Raw genomic sequence first — 15,319 nt, forward strand, 5'->3', positions numbered from 1 at the left:
GCAAAGAGAAGCAAGGTGAATTAGCAGCACCTACCAGTGCAGTGCTAAAATTGTCGCGAGGTATTTTAGGGTCTGGTAGAATTTGTGTAACTGATAACTGGTATACAAGCCTTCAACTAGCGCACATACTTTTGGATACCAACACCTATTGTCTCGGAACTTTGCGAAATAATCGCAAGGGTAATCCAGCCGAAGCCATAAATAAAAAACTTAAAAAAGGTCAATTAATCGCCAGAGGAAATGAAACAGGAATATGTGTCCTCAAGTGGCATGTAAAAAAAGATGTTTTTTTGACAGCACCGCGCTGCGACGATTTGTCCGTTGGTACAAAAAATAGCTATAGAAATTTTATTAGGTACTTCAATTGTTAATGCCCATTTCATCTACAAGGAGGCCGATCAGACCAACAAATCCATAAATGATTTTCGATATGCAGTTATTGAATAATGGTTAAAATGTGAAGGCGGCCAGTTTTATTATGCAGTTGTTGAATAATTGTTAAAATGTAAGGGAGGCCAGTTTTATGAACGTATACATCATGCACAAGTAAACCTCAATGCTCACGTATTTAAAAAATTAGACTGTAAGTCACAGAAAAAATACGGTACGGCAAGGCAGTAACTCATAAGTAAAAATAAAGTAAAGAAAGTAATAACGTACTGTGCCCACTGCGAAAATAGTCCTAGGTTTTGTCTGGAATGTTTCAATTTATTTCACAAAACTTATTAATTTTTTTGAAATACATGTATGTACATACCTATAATATATATGTATTTTTAAAGCTCATTTGTTTAATAATTTTTTTTTAACAATTGTAGGTATTCTTAGTTCTATACTTAATGAAAGACCTCAAGTTAGTTTTTACACCTGATTTTTCTAATCGGAATTGCTACACAGAACCTGGTTATACATTCTATATTGTGTCACCTCGGGGGAACAATTAAGGGTCTAACCACCTTCTGAAATCCCCGGGTGCTCTTTAGAGGGCTTCGGAGTTAACGTCGAAAGCTCATCTACTTTGAGCTCATTTTCGGATTATGGACTTGTAAATATTTCGGTGTCTTGCCTTGAAAAAGACCAAGAGCCAATGGGAAAACTCGAGGCGGGGCGATGCGCATCGAAATGCGTACTAGTCCACAGACTATGGCATTCGATGACAATTGCAGGGCCATAGCGGACATATTCCTATGTTAAAACCGCATAAAATCATGTCCTCGCGGCCGGGTAAGGATGATGAAAAATTTTAAGTCAAGAGAACACCGGTGTCCGTCGTGGCCCAGGCGGCGAATTTCAAATCGGACACCCGTGTCTGCCGTGTCGCTTAACCTGTAAAAATTATTTGAATTGGTTGTTTGTAAACATTTCGGGAAACTAAAAATATATAAATATATATGATTGAAAAGAAAAGAATAAAAAGAAAATTAGAGACTTATCAACCAAGAAAACAGACAGGATTCCGAAAAATTTAAGGAATTATTGACCATCTAGATAGGATACAAACCCTAATGGAGAAATTACTGGAATACAATAAACCTCTAGTGCTAATATTTGCCGATTTTGACCAAGCCTTTAACACAGTTGGGCCTACAGTCGCTAAAAGAATGTAGGCTAGACTGTAGGTATGCAAAATTATTATACAATATATACCTACAAAATTATTATACATACCTACAGGCAACAAACCCTGTCAAATTACATACTAACAGTAATCGTATAAATATAGATATAAATAGAGCGGTGGGTTAGACAAAGGAACACAATGTCACCTAAACCTTTTAATACTGTGCTAGAACATGCTTTTAAGAATTTGGATTGGTTCACAAAGGGAATAAAATAGATGGAGAATATCCAAAGAACTTAATTTTCGCCGATGATATAGTCATAAAAGCTGAGAATTTAGAAAGGGCAAGAAGATGTTACAGAAACTGGTTGTGTTCTAGAAAACAAAAATATTGACAAATTTGGTACCTAACCAGAACATCAGCATTGGTGTATTAAAAACACGAGAGAATGGCTATGTTCAGTAGTGGGTTTTTAAGGCAAGATCATGAAAAATATATTGCCAACTAGAACATTAGTATTGATGAGCAATAAGTTGAGCTTGTAAAATTATGATTAGTAGGAATAATGAGACCCATAAACTGAAGAGAAGAATAGGTCTTGGGTGGACAGCATAGGGAAAACTGAGGAAACCTTTTAAAAGTGAACTACTCACATACCTGAAGAAAAACGTATTTGATCAACATGTACTCTCAGTGTTGACATACGGAGCAGAAACACTAATTTTAACAAAAGCCTCGGCTACTAAACTAATAGTCACACAGAGAAGAATGGAGCGATCCGTGTTAGGAATAACTCTGCGAGACAAAAATAAAAAAAAAACGAAGAGGTCATGAGAAGAATTAAAATGAATACATATTATACATATAAGTATGTTTTTATAAATAAATAAATAAGAGCGTTGTAAATAATTGACTTGTTTTAGGAGGACGTAGCATCCGTATTAAGTATAATGATAGACACAATCTCAGTCAAGCAAGCTCTTCATTTTGGTCAACTCATTGTATCAGGTAGGACCGTATCTTACTGTAGTACTAACATAATTATTTATTTTAACACATTCAACTCCGGACCTTACTTGTGGTAATGAAAACGGGCTACAGATTTTTTTAAAAATGTTAATCTAATTTTTTTATTAGGTACTGGGCTTTACAATAAGTTCAAGTTTTTTATTTTTTTTTCATACAAGATCGCCCCAGGGACGGTTCTTACATAAAACAATCTGATTTCATAAAATATGCCGGGGAATGCCGCTGTGGCGGTCAATAAAAAACCTTATTTTGTTCAATAATTTTAAGAAATATTGTATTTAAAAAATACACACTTCAAACAAACAAATCAAAATTTAGTCTAAAATATATAAAACAGGAACGAAATGAAATTAAAACCCAAATAAAAACTATTAATTTTAAACTAATAAAAGTGAATATTAGTGCTGTATAAAATTGGCCGTAAAAAATCACGAAATACTGTTCAAAAGCAAGTTTATTGGATGTTATACATATACCATTTTATTTTCATTGTAAAGTCCATTATCGCGCCTGCACGTGGGAGTTACATTAGATTTTCATGCGACGTTAGAATACTGGATTAAAAAGATAAAGATAACTACCTGAAAATTACGAGTGTTACAATAAGAATTTTAAAAAATCGAATACCATCGATAAAAATTAAAACTCGAAGGGGTTGACCCGGTACTGGTGGCTTTTGTATTGTGAATTTTTAATTAAGGATAATTATAGCAATGACGAGCGGCAATAAAGGCAAAGAAGTGAAGAAGAAAGTGAAGAGGAAGGCAAGCACATACACACACACACACATACACACACACACACACACACACACACACACACACACACACACACACACACACACACACACACACACACACACACACACACACACACACACACACACACACACACACACACACACACACACACACACACACACACAAAGAGATCAACCCTGCTCCTAAGGAACATGTGAATACCATTGTAAAGTGGGATATACATGTCCGAAAATCAAACCGGCCACACTTCGCTATTAAAGTGGTACCTATCTGACCTTTTTTTCCTCCACCCCTCCTCATCGTGTTACTTACGTGAGGAGGCTTATGATCTGAAAGTTACTTTGGATGCCCTGGTTAATGGAACATCCTGTTTTTATTCACTGTGGTAAGGCCACCTAACACACATATTGACTTTTCTTCCTATTTACTTTACTGACTTAACTAAAGTTACTCCAACTTGATATCAGGACTAGTGTCTCTAAAAGAAAAAGTGTGTGTTCCGAATAAAGAGCCACCTGCCTGAGCTGATTGGTCTCTGTCCGAAAAAATGTGTGTGATCGGCCATTCAGTCACCGATTTGGCAAAATAAATTTTGTTCTACTCTCCGGCTGGGCATTCGAGTGGGGTCCTGCCACCGAGCCCATGTATGCCGCACATGATCTTGGTGCTCGGAATTCGTGATAGGATCTGCATACGATCTGCCTGAGGGGCCTAAGCCTAAACGGCTGGTATACTGACGGGTTTTTTATATATTTTGTATTGAATTATTTACGAGAAAACAGGATTCACACGATATTTGAGGTTCGGTTGAGACGTTGGTTTGGTTTAGAAAGTGAACGAATTATACTAACTACTACTACTAAGCTAACTTACCTATGGGGTGTGCATTCCCAAGTGTATACTGCTCTCACACACCCCGTGTATAAGTTTTTTGAGATTTTTATTTTTTAACTACGTACTAAACTACTACTATGTGTGCGTGAGGTGGGGTGTGCATTGCCAGGTGTGTATTGCACTCACACATCCCGGTGTATAATTGCTCTTATATGCCTACTATCGTTTTAGTCTTGCCAGAATGTGACCGAATTGCTGCAGTCATTAAGACTCATCCAACCAGCCATCTCTTGGTTGGGTGCAGAGATTTTGCCCCATTTTTTTTTGTTCTCAATGTCGAAAAACATTGATTTGACTACTCTGTGACTATCTCAGTTTTTCATTATCCTTCTTACCTATATTTAGTTAATTGTTGCTTTGGTTGTCTATGCGACGTCCTTGTGTTTAGGTCGTACTCCGTCAACTTTCTTAATATCCTGTTGGGGTGGTTTCTGAGTCTATTGAAAATGTCAATGCTTTTTCGTCCATTATACTTAGGATTCTTTTTTGAGCAGAGTGCCTCTCTGGTCATCCAGTTTTGAACTATTTGCTTAATCATAACCATAAACAGAAAAAGAGGTTTTTTGTCTTCTCTTTTGGAGATTATGTTAATGACTTTCGTTACTTTTATCTCCATGCTGATAATAAGTTCGTTGAGGGTTGAGGATTGTTGTGGTGTCTATATTCGCAGACAATCATCTGACTATGACCCTTTTAAGCTTATCTTTGTCAATCAGATAAGCAATGAAGTCAACGCTGGAAGTGTGGTTTTCTAGCTTACCATCTCGAGATAGTCGTCTCTGGTTTTAGTCTCGATGACTATTGATCGTCCAGACGTGGCAAATTTTCACAGCTTTGCTGGTGTTAGGCTGTCCTTCCTTTGCGTTCCTTTCTGTTTGTTTCTCTTTGATGGTTTTATCCAGCACTTTTTCTTTGCATTTTTGGATTAGCTATGTTTGCTTTTCCGCAACGCTTATTTTTACTGCTTCCTCTGTAATTGCTTTGCCAGATCTTTTCCTTACTGAGTATGTTTGCCATCTGCCATCCTTGGTTTCCATGTTCTGTGCTGTTTCCTCGTTTTGTGTTACTTGTATTTTCTCTTTGGAAGCCTTCGTTTTTTCTCTGTTTTTTTGGATTCTAACTTTAAATTCATTCTTTTTGCCAGATTTTCGGTTACTTTTTTCTAATCTGATATTTTTGTTTCTTTGTTTATATTCTGTTTCATTAAGGCCAGAATTTTGTACGTTAGTCTTTTGTTTTCTTCACCTTTTTCTTTGATGATTATATGGAGTTCCTTGATCTGTTGTAGAATTTCGTCAATCTTTTTATAGTAGTGCTTCTTGTATAAATTCTTCACCGATGCTAAGCTGAAAATAACCTCTGCGAGAAGCCTATAATAATAGCTCTTCAACAGTTTAAAAACAAATTTGCATCTGCTCTTCTCTTTAATAATTACAAGTTACCAAGGTTCGCACCCCTTAGTCCTAATAAAGACTACTTAACATTGTATACTCGCTCCTACTGAAGCATACAACTGCACTGCTCAACCTCTGCTGTTAAACTTGATCTGATGTGAATAGGAAAGTAAAGCGTTCCGAAGAATTAAAAGAATCATAAGGTTATCGGCAAAACAAGAAAATGATAATTATGTTTATCATTTTCTTTGATGCAAAATTACATAAATTGTTAAAGCTAAACATACGGCAATAAAAATGAAATATAAGAGATGAGGCAGAACATGGTAGAACAAAGGAAAAAACAAAGAATCTTAGGAATGAAGATTTAAAAAATGCAATAAAACTCAACTAGAGAACTATAAGAAAGCAGCCAAAAAATAAACAAATGAAGGCAGTATTAAGAAAAACATAAAAAACGATTAAGCTGTTAGAAAAAGAAGAAAGAGGAAAACATCGTAAATGGCTTAAAAATGGGCTTGGAAAATCTTAAAAACAATAGAAAAGGAAGTAACAGAATTCTTAAAACGGCACCTAAGAATCGGAACAAAAATTAAAACAGTACGGAAACGGGCAGAATATACATGTCTGATAGAATAAGAAGATATTACTGAGAAAGAAAAAATAATGCAGAATTAATCATACAAACTAAAAAGCTTAAAAGACTCACGAGTTTTTACAAACTACAATTTGAGTAAAAAACAAAGAAAAATGCAGAGCACGATAAGACAAAAAGCAATCGAAGAGAGAAAAACTAGAAAAGAAGTAAAAGGGGCTTTAATAAGATAACAATAAAAGGAGAGGTATGAAAGTGGAATAGAAAAAATAAAATACTAGAAAAAGCAAAATAATGATAAGGGACGATAGGACTGATATGAAGAAAACGACCCAAGCAAGAAGCAAAAATATGAATTACTCGCTATAATAAGTTGGAAAGTTAAATAAAGTTAAATTAAAAAAATAAAAGGGCCAAGGAAAAAAGAGAGCTGATAGGGGGGCATAAAAGAAGAAAATGCAATAACGAGATGATACTAGCGGCCTGTAATATTAGAGTGTCCTTTTATGATGGAGCATTTAAGGAGCTAACCAATGGAATAAAAAAATACAAAATAGATGTTATGGCTCTACAAGAGACTAAGAAAATGGGAAATAAAATCACTTAGAGTGCATAGCACTATTTAAAAATGGCGGGAAAGACCGTGTCTGTCGTTGTGTCATGCAGACCGATCTCAGACGGAATGTGCGTAATACAAAAAAAGTGAAAAAATTAATTAAACTATAATTAACACGCACGCATCATTTGTATGAGCATCTATCAAAACATGATATACAAATAGTAATCGGTGATTTTAATGAAAAAGTAGAAAAAGAAGCTATTTATGACGCAGTAGCTGAAATACATAGAAATCACACAGTGACAAATGATAATGGCTAAAGGCTAATAATTTTTGAGATGGAAAAATATGGTGGTTAGAAGATATCGGTTAGAACGAAAATAAATACATACGGGACCTGGATGTCTCCTGATAAAAGCACAATTAACCAGATTGATCACGTATTAATGGAAAGAAACCACAAGAAATTTATAAGAAATATAAAAAGTATGAAATCAGCCAAAATGGAGTAGCACCATTTGCTAAAAAATTAAATAAACAGAAATTATATCAACTAAATGAATAATAAGCTATTATCCCAGAAAGAAGAAAGGAAACTAGAAATAGAGCAAGTGTGGCAAACTACAAGAGAGGCCATAACTAGAGCAAATGATAACAGTATTTCACAAAAGAGCCAAACAAAAGCAAGGAAGAATTGGTTTAATGGAGAATGCTTTAAAATAACAGAGGAAAAGGAAAGAATAAGCCAATTTTCACTAACAAATATAAATGATGGTATGAATAAGAGTTACAAAGATCAAAGAAGAATAAGGAAAAGGGTATATAGACGAAAGAAAAGAAAATATAACGAAAAAATAATACAAGAAATTTGAAGAATTTTAGAAAATAATACAAGTTAAGATTTCAGAGAAAAGAAATACGGTCATTAAAATTTTATCAAGAAGTTAAAAAACTAAAATGGGATACCAGAATTACAATTTTTACATGAAAAAAGAAGATGAAACGCATCAGTGATGAGTATATGGGAGAGGCATTTTAGTGAACTGCTGAATAAAAAAATGCAGATAAGTATGAAAATTTCCTTATATAGGATAATGACATAATAATAGAACTGCCTTGTGAAGGAGAGATTAAAAATATTTTCAGTGGACTCAAAAATAACAAAAGACTATGAAAAAACAAATAGCTAAAGTAATGCTAAATAATTGAAGGGAGGAACTGCAAAAAAAAAGGTTTATAGTCTTATCAAGAAAATACGGAAAGAGAAAAATGTGCCCAAAGAATGAACCAAAGCTATATTATGCCCCACATAGAAAAAGGGAAATATATTGACATATGAAAATTACAGAGGTGTTGCTCTGTTGGATACATCTTACAAGATGTTAGCCAGGATGCTAAGGTAGAGATAGAGGGAGATACCAAATTTGCTGATGATGAACTAGGTAAGTATCAGCCCGGTTTAAGAGTTAATAGATCCGTGACAGATCAGATTTTTACACTAAAAGAAATCCAGACTACCTGCTATGAATAGGTAACCTTTCATGCGTTTTTCATAGGTATTAAACAAGCGTATAAAAGGATGAGAAAAACTCATCTGATTTTCATCGGATGATTTTAAAGTAAATAGAGATCTTAGACAATGAGATCCGTTATTCACGGTGCTTTCGGATTCATCTTCAACAATGAACACCAATGTCTGGTCTTCGCTGATAATCTTACTGTTCTAACGAAAACAAGAAAAGAATAACAAAATGTTATAAAAAGATTATAAAATGATGCAAACTATTTTAACCTAGAGGTAAACAAGGAATAGTCCAAGTATATGAAACTCGGAAATACAGAATAAAAAGAAGAGGTGCAGTTTACTTTCATATCTAATGAATCAAGGGAATATAATTTCAAAAGAGTGGTCCATTTTACTTATCTGGGGGTTATTATAAAAGAGAAAGGTTAGAACTAATGGCAGACGAGGGGCAGTTTACTTTCATATCTAATGAATCAAGGGAATATAATTTTAAAAGAGTTGTCCATTTTACTTATCTGGGGGTTATTATAAAAGAGAAAGGTTAGAACAAATGACAGACGAGGGGCAGTTTACTTTTATTTCGAATGAATCAAGGGAATACAATTTCAAGATAGTGGTCCAATTAAGTTATCTAGAGGTTATTAGAAAAAGTCAGAATGAATGAGATCTCAATGCAAGGTTAGCAGAGAGAATAAAAAGATGGGAAGCCTAAAACAATATATGCCAATATATTGATGGCGATGCCATTAGGCTTACGCGCAAAGTAAAGTTTAATTACAAATTTGTATCTTTTTCCTTTTATATAGTTGCGAATTTTTAATCGACCTCTCCAGAAAATCATCGATTCGTCAATTCACAGTTTCCCATTTGGATAGTGTATATATTTTTATCACTCTATTAATATACCAGTTTATAAACGGCACAGTTTTTCTCAACTGAGTTCGTTGTTCTTGTTTGGTGTCCTCAAACTGCAAGATTTTCAAAATAAATAAGAACAGATTATGGCTCATAAAGCGCGAACTGTCAAAAATCAATAACCAAGCCAAAAACAAGGGAAATTTGACCCTAAGTGAATGTCTCGTAAACACAACTATAGTCCTTTTCCATCATATTGTTAGCACATTATGTATGCAAATCCTCAACAGGTCAAAAAACCATAGGCGTCACCCTATACTTGTTTTGACATAAATAAAAAAAATTAATATTTTTAAAATGCCGTCAATAATTCATTATCTTTTAAAAAATCTTCTGTAAAATAAGTGTCCACTAATCTCACTATACCTTTTTTGTGCGTAAAAAACGTCGGTATATATGCCACACGATTATTGTTAATTATACACGGGTGATTAACGAGAGAATTCAATGTTTTACGAAATAAATTGATGTAAATAGTAATTTAAAGGTGATTATTATTTTCTATACAAGTTATCGCCTGACACAAAAAGAATACCTTCTTTGAACGATTACCTGGAATTACTGATAAGGCTTTACTAATGATAGTTTAAGTACTTTTTATGCCACATTACAGCTTACGCCAATAATATAAATTAGAAATTGTTTGCATCTTCAATTTAGTTTGTAGATGTACATTGTTCATGTCTTACCTACCAATGTTTTTGGTGTGGATATTTTGTTATTTGCATTTAAAAATGACGTCGACAACAGCTTTTATCCCGGTTAAGTGTAGTTTTAAAGGTGCCTTCAGTCTAAGAGAGAAAAATATAATATTAAATGTACACGATGCACTTGTACATCAACGCCCTTTAAGTAATGTTCGTGAAATTGTTAAAATATGACAGGGGTTGGAGAAGCAAAATTTATAGATTCCTGAAAGAAAGAAAAGGAGGAATCGTTTCATCTCCCAAGAAGAGTGGAGGGAGTAAACCCTTGGAAATTGAAGAAATACATAAAAACATGATAAGACGCAGCGTCCGCTCATTTTTTTTAACAAAGAATTTCCAACATTGGACAAAATCCAAACATTAATTAGAGAAAACGAAGAGTTACCAATCATAAGCAACAAGAAATTATGGGGACTATTGGGAGAGATGGGATTTCGTTGGCAAAAGAATAGAAGAAAATCAGTTTTAATTGAAAAAGATTACATTGTATGTTGGAGACGAGATTATCTAAGAACTATTAAAAAGTACCGAGAAGAAGGGAAAACAATTTTTTATTTGGACGAGACTTGGCTAAATCAAGGTCATACTGTACCATATCTATGGGTTGATACAAATGTGAAAAGTTCCCGTCAGGCATTCATCGAAGGTGTATCTACTGGAATAAACAATATTCCCGTTGGAAAAGGACGCAGACTAATAATAACCCATATTGGAAACGAATACGGTTTTGTCAATGGTAAATTATTAAGTTTTGCCTCAAAATCAACCAAAGATTACCACGAGGAAATGACTGCTGACGTTTTTAAAGAATATTTTGAGCAAATGTTGGATTTAATTCCAAAAAATTCTGTCATAGTCATGGATAATGCTAGTTACCATTCAAGACTAGCAGAAAAATTGCCAACAACGGCATGGAAAAAAGAAGAGATAATCGAATGGTTGGATAAACACGCAATTGAGTACAAGGAGAATTCGACAAACAAGGAATTTTTACCTATTGTAAGGCAACATAAAGCAGCTTATAAAAAATATATAATTGATGAAATGGCATTAAACCGTGATGTAATTATTTTACGTTTACCCCCATACCACTGTGATCTGAATCCGATAGAAAATATATGGTCTCAAGTAAAGGGTGAAGTCGGACGCAACAACAAAACTTTTAAATTAGCAGACTTACAACAATTATTAGAACATTCCTTATCAAAAGTAACTCCAGAAAATTGAAAAAATGCTGTTAGTCATGCTCACAAATAAGAAAATAAAATGTGGAATTTGGATAATATGACTGATGCAATGCTGGAACCGGTAATTATTAACATTAGAGTTGAAGATTCCTTAGATTTTGAAGAAAGCATTGAATCTGAAATGGAATTTGATTAAAATAATATTCATTTTTTTACAAATCGGCCCCTGTTACGGCCACAAATTATTTTATATATAACCAATAAAATAAACATTTTACATTTCTTGCAAATTCATTAGTACCTGTTAATCTCCATCACTCCGACACTGGCAACTTTATTTAGGGATTAGTAACCCTCAAAACTATTGTATTCTATTCTGCTTCAACCTTTATACCTGGTGGTCATACTCAATTTAAAATTGTTTTCCTATATACTTCTGTAAAATTGTTGACAAATATCTATTTTTCATTGAGTCACCCGTATCAACAGTTTAGGGATTTGCATACATAATGTGCTATCAATATGGTGGAAATGGACTATAACCAAATCAAACTATGCGCACAAATTAATATACTAATTGTATTACTTATATCCACAAATGCCTCTCGGGCGGTCTCACAGTTTTACGAAAATCAAAGGAACTAAACTGTCATTTTTAGCGTTTATAATTACCAATATCTTTAAATAAGATTTATCCAAACGCTCTTACGATGTAATAAATATTTATATGCATTATTACCTCTTAGCCATACTTCGGAGGCCTGCTACTGACCGTCGATGTGCGCAATATTATCACTTATAGCTAAATATTCAAATTTGCTCTAATAGTTTAAAATATAAAGTTAATATAATTTTAAATTTATAATTATTTATATTATAATTGTAAATTTTACCAGTACCCATAAAATAGTACTACAAGATTAAAAGGCTGGAATAAAAATGGAAAATAATGTAACAAATAAATAAATGGAAAAAAGTATTGTGCTATGATTTTGCAAAATTATTCCTTGATATAAACCTGACGGAGTGTACTAGAACAAAACAAAACCAATCGGAATTAATCTAAAAAAAAAATAATTTTCGTCAAGTACCAGCGAACGTCGAAAAATACTTTGATTTTCCACATGAATATGGCGAACTCAAAGGACACATAGATAAAAAAAGAGATTTCTTTTAATTAAAGAAGTTATTTGATTTTGAATTTATCTTTAACTGCGCCCATCCAACTGAGATAGTTCCAATCTCTTTTGATCACCGACTTATCATGTGACGCGTTTAAAATGCAGAAAATGATACGAGTTGCTTTAACATGCATAAACTGCCTAAACATGCATAAATAATTAAAGAGATTTTATTATGTTTTTTATTCAGAAGTTGTATAATGATATTTCTTAATAATAAGTTTAAAATTATTACAGGAAATTTTCAAAATTACGACTATGGTCCGAAGGTAAACAAACAAAAATACAATGCTAGTTCTCCTCCGCTATATGATTTGCAAAACATAAAGTATCCAGCTGCTCTCTTTTGTGGAAAAACTGATCAGTTAGTTTCACCAGAGGTAAGCAATATATTTTTATAGAAATTTAGTGATCAAATTTAAGATAACAAAAATTTGTTCTATTCTATGTAGTATTCCTATATCAGTTCAGGGATTATCCGTGTGCAGAGAAATTTATCTTTGATTAAGGTTGATCTGCACCCTATATTAATTTGTTTCTTATCCTAGAGATGGCTCTACTACGGCATGCAGCTGTTGTAATTTTTTTAACTTAATTGTAGATTTCTACATGATGACTCTGTAATTTTTTCAAACCATAACATAAACTACAGTGTTCTTTCGTTATATTCGTTAGCTGAGTTGCCAAGTTGTGTAGACAGTAATTTTATCAAATACGCTTTACCGTTTAATGATGATATCTTTATAACTATAGAAGAGTAAGTTAGCAAAGATATCTGTTACAACATATTTATGTATAATATTTTACTGCTCTGCTGTGTCCAGCGGAATATAATACCAAATAAACAAAGTTACACCTTTGCAGGAACATTTGTTATTAGAGTAATAAGATTTCATACACACATATCATTGAAAAATGATTCATATTATCTAAACACTGTCATCGACAAAGAAATTATGTAGGTACTTAATTCATAATTATTGTCATCATATATTACATTTTTGTTGGTGGTTAAAAATTAAATAATCCGGTATTATTTAATATCCATAAACTAACATGGACGTCGCCTGATGATACAACCAAAAATCAAATAGATCACACCCTAATAGAAACCAGGCACTTCTCTAATCTAATGGATGTACGTACTTATCGTGGAGCTAATATAGATTCAGACCACTTCTTAGTAGGTGCAAAAATAAGAGCAAGAATCTCAAATGCAAAAAAAGAAAAGGGCAAGAAAAGTACTTGCTACAATTTAAAACTCTTGAAAGAGCCCCGTGCACTAGAAAGGTATCAAAATTACCTTGAACATGAAAGCACAACAGATGAGAATTTAACAGCTAGCGAACAATGGGATATATGTAGAAGAACAATTAAGGAAGCGGCAAACAACGTCATAGGACCAGAAGAATCCACTCCATGCAACAGTTGGTTCGACGATGAATGTGAAGATATCACTAAAAGAAAAAATTATGCATATAAACTTATGCAACAAAGAAGAACACGGGATAAGGAGCAAATGTACAAAGATCTTAGGAAGGAGGAAAAACGCATACATCGAAGGGAAAAGCGGACCTTCGAAAACCAGATTATGCAAGAGCTTCAATCATTAAAGGGGCAAAATGAAACTAGAAAGTTCTATAATATCCTAAATAAGACAAGAAAAGAATTTAAACCACGGCTGACGAGGTGTAGAGACAAAAATGGACATATAGTCAGTACCGCTGACGCAGTACAAAGCAGATGGGTTGAGCACTTCAAAGAACTACTTGGTACCGAAGTGGAAAATGATGCGTCACCCCAAAAACCAAGAAATAACACTCACGTAGAACCTCCTTCAATATTTGAAGTGAAAGACGCAATCACACGATTCAAAAATAGCAAGTCCCCAGGAGTGGATTGTATCCCCGCAGAGCTCATCAAACATGGAGGTAACAGAATTATGTACCAAATTCACAATATAATAGTCAAAGTCTGGGAAGAAGAACAAATGCCAGAGGAATGGTGCACTGGAATCATATGTCCACTGCAAAAAAAGGGAGATTTGTTGGAATGTAAAAATTATAGGGGTATAACTCTTCTGAATACAATGTACAAAATATTCTCCAACACCCTGTACAGCCGTTTAAGTACGTACGTGGAAGAAATCCTTGGTGAGTATCAAAGCGGTTTTAGGCCAGGTAGGTCAACAATTGACCAGATTTTTGTGCTACGTCAAATCTTAGAAAAAACCAATGAATTTAATATTGACACGTTCCATCTCTTTGTGGACTTTAAGTCAGCGTATGATAGCGTCCTAAGAGGTAAATTATACGAAGCCATGAATGAACTTAACATTCCCCATAAATTAATAAGGCTCGTAAAATCAACTATGAGTAAAGTGATCTGCAGAGTGCAAATACAAGGCGATATGTCACAAGCGTTTGAAACATATGCAGGGTTAAGGCAGGGAGACGCGCTGGCGTGCCTTCTCTTTAATATAGCGTTAGAAAAGACTATAAGAGATGCCGAGTTACACAATAGGGGAACAATCTTTAATAAATCAACGCAGATTATGGCTTACGCTGACGATCTGGATTTGATCGCACGTACTACACGAGGACTTAAAGAGATGACTTCCACCTTCTTGACAGCCGCACAAAATATGGGCCTTAAAATAAACGAGGAAAAAACCAAAATGTTAGCATCTATTCCAAATAACAGAGATAGAGCTAGAAACGCCGAAGAAAACTTCAGTATAGACCAATATAATTTTGAGGTAGTAAATAAGTTTACATATTTGGGTTCTCTCATAACAAACGATAATGACACATCTGAAGAAGTAAAACGGAGGGTACTGCTAGCAAACAAATGTTATTTTGGACTAAGCAAGGAGCTAAAAAACAGAAATTTAAGCCAGAAAACCAAACTAATAATATATAGAACACTCATCCTACCAGTGCTGACATATGGGTCAGAAACATGGACCATCTCCAAAACAGACGCAAATCTTCTGCTCGTCTTCGAAAGG

The 15,319-nt window shown here is 33.9% G+C and overlaps 1 protein-coding gene across 1 annotated transcript in view; it reads left to right on the forward strand.

Moving 5' to 3' along the window:
* Window positions 1-12,594, forward strand: part of LOC140451186 (lipase 3-like) — a 30,961-nt gene extending 18,367 nt beyond the window's left edge. The window contains exon 5 of the mRNA XM_072544920.1: window positions 12,547-12,594. Coding sequence (XP_072401021.1) covers window positions 12,547-12,582 — 36 coding nt within the window. The 3' untranslated portion in view covers window positions 12,583-12,594. The remainder of the gene's footprint in view (window positions 1-12,546) is intronic.
* The last annotated feature ends 2,725 nt before the right edge of the window (window positions 12,595-15,319 follow it).

Source organism: Diabrotica undecimpunctata, chromosome 9 (assembly GCF_040954645.1).
Source record: "Diabrotica undecimpunctata isolate CICGRU chromosome 9, icDiaUnde3, whole genome shotgun sequence".
Lineage (NCBI taxonomy): Eukaryota > Metazoa > Arthropoda > Insecta > Coleoptera > Chrysomelidae > Diabrotica > Diabrotica undecimpunctata.